Genomic DNA, 8,648 nt, shown 5'->3' with positions numbered 1-8,648 from the left:
GATGTACTGTGGAGACCTCACGCCCCACGTGTTGAGCAATTCGGCGGTACGTCCACCCGGCCTCCCGCATGCCCACTATACGCCCTCGCTCAAAGTCCGTCAACTGCACATACGGTTCACGTCCATGCTGTCGCGGCATGCTACCAGTGTTAAAGACTGCGATGGAGCTCCGTATGCCACGGCAAACTGGCTGACACTGACGGCGGCGGTGCACAAATGCTGCGCAGCTAGCGCCATTCGACGGCCAACACCGCGGTTCCTGGTGTGTCCGCTGTGCCGTGCGTGTGATCATTGCTTGTACAGCCCTCTCGCAGTGTCCGGAGCAAGTATGGTGGGTCTGACACACCGGTGTCAATGTGTTCTTTTTTCCATTTCCAGGAGTGTATGTTGACATCAAGGGCGCCCATACACGGGAGCAAGGGATGCTCGCCCCTCCCCCCCGCCTACCCACTAGCTCTTGGGGATAGGAAAACATAGTGCAGTCGTCTTTCAAGAAATTGATTTAAAAGTCGGTATTATGCAGACTTTTTGTGGCTATTTACAAGTCGCCGTACATCTTCCAAGATATTAAAAGTATTCCATAACCAGATCTGGCCTTCCTCTTCCCCCCTCTTCCCATTGCCCTACAGACTTGTATGGGCGCCCTTGGTCGACTCTAACAGGAGACAGGATAGTATTTAAATTGCATTTTCCTTCTCATGTTGGGTAAGTCGCCGCCACGCTTAGTGACTGGGCAACACGACAATAACACTATCAAAAATTGCAAGTTCTCCGTTTATAGCATTACAGTCTTCTGTTGCTACACACCAGCCGATTGGTGTGCTGTAACATCGCTTCAGTGGTCAAAACTTTTCGGAGAAAAATCTCGGTTCTGGGCAGAGACTTTGGGTCCCCCTTCCACCTACCCTTTCCGTCCTGTGCACGTCGAAGGAGGGTCTGAATTAGAGGCTCAGGCGGTTCTGTGACTGTGTAGGCTGCAGGCGGGGTAACGAGTGGGTTGGGGGGGGGGGGGGGGTGCAGAAGGGACTGGGCGTTTTTTTAGCTTAGAAGGTCTCAGGAAACCACAGAAAGGAGGTTCATCTAAAAGGGGCAGGTAAAACACAGTGAGGCAGTTGTAGAAACGATTGGTACTGTAGTTGTAAATTGGCGTAGCTGTGTTGGGAAAGAACCAGAGCTCCAAGCCCTAGTAGAAAGCACTGAAGCTCAAATAGTTAGAGGTGAAACCTGGATGGTAGGTACTCAGAGAACGCACAGGATAAGGCTACGATTGTGGATGGTGCCGTCCGTGCGGTTCTAGGCGCTACAGTCTGGAACCGCGGGACCGCTACAGTGGCAGGTTCGCATCCTGCCACGGGCATGGATGTGTGTGATGTCCTTAGGTTAGTTAGGTTTAAGTAGTTCTAAGTTCTAGGGGACTGATGACCTCAGAAGTTAAGTCCCATAGTGCTCAGAGCCATTTGAACCATTTGATGAGGCCGTAAACAGTTACTGTGAGTTGCACAATCAAACACACAACTTTATTTTTCTAAGAACCACTCAATTACACATTGCTTTAAAAGACCACAATTGAACAATACAGCTGAAGGCCTAGTTAAAGAACTTGAGATGCTTTCTGGGCTGAAGGCCCAAAACCACACCAAAAACAAGAGCGGCTGAAGGCCTGGCTTAGAAATCGAAAGCAATAAAAAACAGAAGGTAAAAATGTTTTCCCTTAAAAAAAAACATGCAACTGAAGACAATTAGCGGCTGAAGACCTACACTACACTACACTTCTGAAGGGCAACTATAATTAAAACACATTAATAAACAATTTTTCCAACCAAGAAATTTTCTTTTTAAACTTACAACAGAACGGCTGAAAGCCTAATCAAAGAAATATTAACTTATGCACAGCTGAAGGCCACAACAAATTTGAAACAACAGCTGAAGGACCGAAAAAGAGGTCAATTTAAAATAAACCCCTTCCTTCTTATAAAAAAATTTCCTTTAAAGGATACACACGGCTGAAGGCCTCATTAAAAGGAGTTCACATAAATCCTCGGCTGAAGACAACACACAACACATCGGACAACTGACGGCTTAGGGTCTGGATTTCAAACCATTTCAGATAGAACCAATTTTAAGGAAAAAAATTTTTTTACAAGAAGATAAATCTTCAAAATTTTATTTTAACGTAGCTGTAGGCCTTTATGTAAAATTTAAAGAAGACTGAATTAATACACGGCCAAAGCCCTTGTACAATACTTCAAACTAAAATGAAAATCACAATCTAAAACAGCCGTGCGGTTAAAGGCGCTGCAGTCTGGAACCGCAAGACCGCTACGGTCGCAGGTTCGAATCCTGCCTCGGGCATGGATGTTTGTGATCTCCTTAGGTTAGTTAGGTTTAACTAGTTCTAAGTTCTAGGGGACTAATGACCTCAGCAGTTGAGTCCCATAGTGCTCAGAGCCTTTTGAACCATTTGAACAATCTAAAACAAACAGAACAAGTGGTGCTCAAAAGTGTTCCAAGGGTTGGGCTGAGAAGGCAACTCAAACATAAGGTGACGTGAGACAGGCAGCCAAGAGTTGAAGTTAATCGGATGGCAACCCAAACTAGGGACGGCCTAAGGGGTGACCAACAATTTAACTAATTTCCTTCCATCCGACCAACAGCACAACAATGAAAAATATCGGCCAAGGACGAGGGTACAAACAGCACTACGTCTTCAGAAATTGGCGTCTAAAAGCATCCAAGGGAACAATAACCACTCTAAGCAAAATATGAACCAAAGAATTTAAAAGGCTGTCGAACTACACACCATGCTGGACAGCATCAACATGACGAGGAAAGACACACTGCCGGAAAACTACGCTAACGACTAGGGAAGGAAACTGGGGCGTTGACGGCCACAGGGCAGAAAATACCGCTAGTGCACTTCACTGGCAAGCAACAGACAATTTAATAATTAATCACAATATAGGAAGATGGCTGCAAGATTTTATCGACTCCAACATGACATACGTTGCTGCTAGCCCGAACAGCCCAGGGAGCAACAACCCGCAAATGAACGAAGAGATGTCAAAATATTTAAAGTTAACTGATCACTCAACTTCAGCATCCACGTTCGGTGGGCAACGAACTTTGTCGCTCTCGCAGCTAGCGCCTCACAATCTGACAGCGTGTGCACACCGCAAGTGGTCCCAGCCTGGCCTCGCGCCGCGGAGACTTCCTCGCTGCTCCATCCCAACCGACTGACTCAATCCAGCATGCAGACAGCATTAAAATAACTGCTCAGTCAAAACCACACAAGCTACACATGGTTCCGCGAAAACACTTCCACAAACAACTCGAAGAACACTAAAAGCAGCCACTGTGGAACAACTAGGAGAAATCACAAGTCGACACACTCAGAGAACCCGGAAGTGGTCAGTGACCATATACACATCGTCCGATGAGACGACTGACCAAATGAGTAACCAAGGTCGTTCCCACTGAAGTCGGTGGTGCCGGCAACGGTCGGGCGAGTCATGGCTGTCCGCACCTCACCACTGCTCCGTCCCCACTGAAGTCCCGACACACAACGAGCCAGAAAATACTAGTGGTCGCTCCAAAGATAGTACGACAGTGCTCTTATCGATAAGCACTGCTGCTGCCACTCATGGGCAGGCAAGCCAGCAACTTAGTAACGCCAGAAAATCGAATAAGAAACGAGACGACAGTATCGCCAAGACAGGATGTCAAGCAATAACGGTATGAACACGAGCCGCGCACGGCTCAGTAGGTGTGGAAAGCTGGCTAAATCCAGAAATTGGTTCAGCTGAAACTTTTTCAAACGACCTAACAGTGTTTAGAAGGGATAGATTAAATGCAGTTGGTGGTGGAGTATTTATTGCTGTCAGAAGTATAGTATGGGAGACGAGTCTTTGGTATTGACAGCTCGGTAGCGTCTTTCCGTTGCCTAGCGACCGCAGGCAGGCAGCCAATGACGGCCTGACTTTGAGCGGGTAGCAAGGGCCACGTTGCCGCTCTGAAACCCGGTCGCGCGCGCTTATGAAACTTACCAGTGTCTCGCGTGCAGGCGGTGCGGTCGTTCGTCGTTTGTCTGAAGTTGAATTCGCAGTTTATTTCGTTTTTGTTGTTTTTAGTGTTTCTTTGTTTATGTTTCGTTGTAAACAATGTCTAGTGTGGCGGGTAATACCAGCCCAACACAAGAAGTGAAACGGAGGAAGAAAAGTGTGCTACACACCCAGGCCCGTGAATTCGTGTGCTCTGTGAGGGATTACTTTGAGAAAGAAAAGGACAAAGGTGGGCCCTTAATTCCTGTTGTTCAGGTTGTGAAGACAACTGCAGCAGCATTGAAAATAAGTAAGAACACTGTTGTAAAGATAGGGAAAGAACAGTATAGTGTAGATTGTGACGAGAGTGGCACAACAAAGCTGCACACACCAGGAAAGAAGCGACCGAGAAATAAGCAGGTGACAGCTTTGGACGATTTTCAGAAAGACGCTATTCGTCGTCATATATACAGCTATTATAAGAGAAGGAAACATCCCACTCTATCTAAATTACAGGTGTCGCTTCAGAAAGACGATCTTTTTAAAGGGAGCAAATTTTCATTGCGTACAGTGTTGAAAGACATAGGCTTCAGCTATTCACTGTTTAACGGACGCAAAATATTAATGGAAAGGACAGATGTAGTTGCATGGCGGTGCAGATCTCTGCGCAGGATCATGGGTGTGGAATTCGAAAGTATAGTGTGGTTAGATGAAACTTGGGTAGAGATGAAACTTACGTAGAGGCTGGAATGATGGAACGCCCGAGGGGACAATGGCAGTGCCTGCTGGCAAAGGAGGGCGTATTATTGTCTTACATGCAGGAACATCGAAAGGTTTTGTGCCAAACTGCTTGAAAATGTTTCGGTCAAAAAAGACGGGAGATTACCATGAAGAAATGAACAACGTAGTATTTCAAGAATGGTTCGAGACATCGCTTATGACGAATCTGACAAGTCCATCAGTGATTGTTATGGACAATGCGCCTTATCATTCCGTTGTTCACGATAAGGCACCAACCTTGGCAACAAAAAAAGACGATATCATTCAGTGGTTGAAACGGCGAAAAGTAGATTTCAGAGAAGATTTAAGGAAGGCGGAACTGCTCGAAATTGTGGCACAAAAGAAACCCCAATTTCCAACATATGTAACTGACGAGATTGCTAAAAGGCACGGGCATGAAATCGTTCGGCTTCCTCCATACCACTGTCACTTCAATGCAATTGAAGGAGTGTGGGCGCAGATAAAAAATTACAGTGCTGCAAACAATAAAAAACTCACGATCTCTGAAGTGGAAACTCTCCTTCCAGTAGCTATCAATAAAGTGACAAGCGAGACGTGGGCTAAAATTGTAAACAGCACTGCAAGTGCCATCAGAGAGTCGGCCAAAACCGAAGGGGTTGTGGAAGAATGCATCGAAAATTTAATTATACATCTGGGAGAGAGCAGTGATAGTTCGAGTAGTGCTGAGGAAGACAATGTCAAATCAGATTCTGACAGTGATGTGAGTGGTGTTTTTCTATTACAGTAACTACAACGCATTCAGGAATGTAAGGAGGGAGTTTGCTATCGATCTACAACCAGATCATCATATTGTGAATACTTTCTTCAGATTATAACTCTTAATACACTAACCAATTATTCTGTAGCTTGTAGTAGAACAAATTAATAATGCTAATACTTAACAATGGAAGCCAAAACTGCTAATGTTCAACAACTTGCGAAAATAGTTTTCATTTCAGTTGTGAAGTTTAGCCGGCCGCGGTGGTCTAGCGGTTCAGGCGCTCAGTCCGGAACCGCACGACTACTACGGTCGCAGGTTCGAATCCTGCCTCGGGCATGGATGTGTGTGATGTCTTTAGGTTAGTTAGGTTTAAGTAGTTCTAAGTTCTAGGGGACTGATGACCACAGATGTTAAGTCCCATAGTGCTCAGAGCCATTTTTTTGTGAAGTTTAACAAATAACTTTATTATGTTTCAGCATCTTAGATACTTGTACTAAATAGCTCTTATCAGTTTTCGAGTTAATATATTTCAAGCATCAACTTTAAATAAATTCACGCGTACCAATACGACTTGTATTTTGTCTCGCTTTTATTTCTGCTGCTAGAGAATGCGTGTAGCAGACAGGGCGCCGCGTGCTGTGAGCCACGTTCGGCAACAGCGCCGTCTGCCCGCCGGAACTGTCAGTACCAATCACTCGTCTCACGGACTATAGTTTACCTTGTAGTGAAATAATATGGGTAGTGGTTATACTTGACAGTTGGGCTAAACTATTAACTGGATCGTTTCACCAACCCCATGACTAAGAAGATATAGTTGCTGAATAGTTCAAAGAAAACTTTAGTCTCATTTCAAATAGGTACCCCACTCAATTATAGTCGTGGTGACTTCAGTCTACCCTCAATATGCTGGAAAAATTGTGTGTTTCAAACTGGCGGCAGGTGTAAAACATCATCCTAAATTGTACTGAATGCTTTCTCACAAAATTATTTTGAACAGTTAGTTCATGAGCACACTCGAGGCACAAATGGTTGCGAAAGCATACTTGATCCTTTAGCAGCAAATAATCCTGGGCAAATAGGGAGTATCATGACGAATACTGGGATTAGCGACCACAAGGCAGTTGCTGCTAGGCTGAATAACGTAACACCCACAACCATCAAAAAGAAACGCAAAGTACATCTATTTAAAAAAGCTGATAAAAATACTCTTAATGCCTTTTTAAGAAACAGTCTCCAGTCCTTCCATTATAATCACGTAAGCGTAGAAAAGATGTGAAATGATTTCAAAGAGCGAGTATCGATGGCATTTGAGAGTTATTTCTTTCTTTCTTTAGGCCTTTACCCCACTTCAAGGCGGGGTCGGCCGTGTTCTTACGGATTTGGCGGTGTTAGGTGCAGAGGATGGACAGATGCCCTTCCTGCCACCACCCTGAACCCCCCGGGATGTAAGTAGTGTACCCCAGCTGTCTGTGTCTAGTGTAGCTCATGAAATAGTGTGAACATTTTCTAATGTCTGTGAGCCCTGTAACTGAGGCGGAACGTGGGGACCAGCTCAATATTCACCTAGCGGAATACGGAAAACCGCCTAAAAACCACATCCAGGCTGGCCAGTATACTGGCCTACGTCATTAATCCGCCGGGCAGATTCAATCCGGGGCCGGCGCGCCTACCCGAGTCCAGGAAGCAGCGCATTAGTGCTCTCGGCTACCCTGGCAGGTAATTGAGAGATATATACCACATAAATTAATAAATGATGGTGCTGATCACCCATGGTACACAAAATGGGTCAGATTGCTGTTCCAGAAGCACCGAAAAGAGCATGTCAAATCCAAAAGAACACAAAATCCCCAAGATTGGCACAGTTTTGCAGAAATTCGAAATGTACTTCGTACTTCAATGCGCAATGCTTTTTTGTGTGCTTTTATGAAAGTCTCATTGTTGACATTGTTAAATGCAATGTCATTGTTGATCTTTCTTAAGTATTGTCGAAGCTAACACGGAGCAGATTTGACATAAGCTTCTTTGCTTTGTGCTGTGGTGGAACTGAATTTTGTGCCATGATTTGTGGTAACACAGAGCAGCCTTGACAATCGCTTCAGCGCTTTGTGGTGGGGTAGATAGAATTGAATTTCGTGTAAAATCCAACTGAGGTCGGTGTTTCAACTGGTAATGGAATATCCTGAGTCAAGCTGCAGTGGTAAGCCTAGAAAAACACAGAGCTATGGTAGACAATCTGAAGTATTTAAAAAGCTAAGAACAATGTCACATGAAATAGGAGAGCATTCTAACTGCAAGAAGAATTGTACTGATTCAGAGAAGTCTACATTAATATCTAATTTCAGTTTGCTGAAGGACTGGAATGAGCAAAGTTGTCACCTGACAGGCTGGATACTGTTGGCAACGTACAACGCCGAACGTCTCGCAGAGATGAGACAGTAGCTACTTCGAGTGATTATACATTTCATTATAAGATCAGAATAATGAGAGAAAATACTGTAACAGAATTGTGTGTTTGTCAAAATGTCTTTATATCATTGCATGGTATTTCAAAGAAAAGATTAGAAACTGTCAGGAATTCCTTTTAAAAATGAAGGCATGGCGCCAATTGATAAACGAGGGAAACACGGAAACCAAGTTCATAAACTTTCAACAGAAAAATAGCAAAACATCTGCGCTCACGTCGTCATTTAAAGGACGGTCCAGTCATTACAGCATAAATAAAACACAGAATCTGCATTTGCCTGAAGAACTCACAATCAAGATGTTTCAAGACACACATTAATATCATATGAAACGTATCGTAAAATATTTAATAACAAATTTAATATCTCATTCGGTTTCCCTCGAAGTGATACAAGCAGTACTTGTGATAAGTTTTCTGTAACTTTCAAAGCTCTAGAGGCACAACTCATATATGCAACAGATGGAAAGGAACGATCGGACGTTCAAAGTAATATTAAGAAAGACAAAATTGAACCCAAACTGCTCTACCGTAGAGCTGATGCATTCTATCAGCGAAAAGACAATCTCGACAGAGAAGCAGAAAGATTACAAACACTCAATCGATATGTATGGATTTCCAACGAAATCTTCCAAGTCCAAACATCAGC

The 8,648-nt window shown here is 44.2% G+C and overlaps 1 protein-coding gene across 1 annotated transcript in view; it reads left to right on the top strand.

Moving 5' to 3' along the window:
* Positions 1-4,157: 4,157 nt before the first annotated feature.
* LOC126455921 (sphingomyelin phosphodiesterase-like) overlaps positions 4,158-8,648 on the top strand; it is a 126,782-nt gene continuing 122,291 nt past the window's right edge. Inside the window, exon 1 of the mRNA XM_050091679.1 lies at positions 4,158-4,287. Within this exon, the coding sequence (XP_049947636.1) occupies positions 4,158-4,287 (130 nt within the window). The remainder of the gene's footprint in view (positions 4,288-8,648) is intronic.

This window comes from Schistocerca serialis, chromosome 2, assembly GCF_023864345.2.
Source record: "Schistocerca serialis cubense isolate TAMUIC-IGC-003099 chromosome 2, iqSchSeri2.2, whole genome shotgun sequence".
In the NCBI taxonomy this organism is placed as follows: Eukaryota; Metazoa; Arthropoda; class Insecta; order Orthoptera; family Acrididae; genus Schistocerca; species Schistocerca serialis.
Note: the sequence above shows the minus strand (reverse complement) of the source record. Positions and strands in the feature narration are given on the sequence as shown.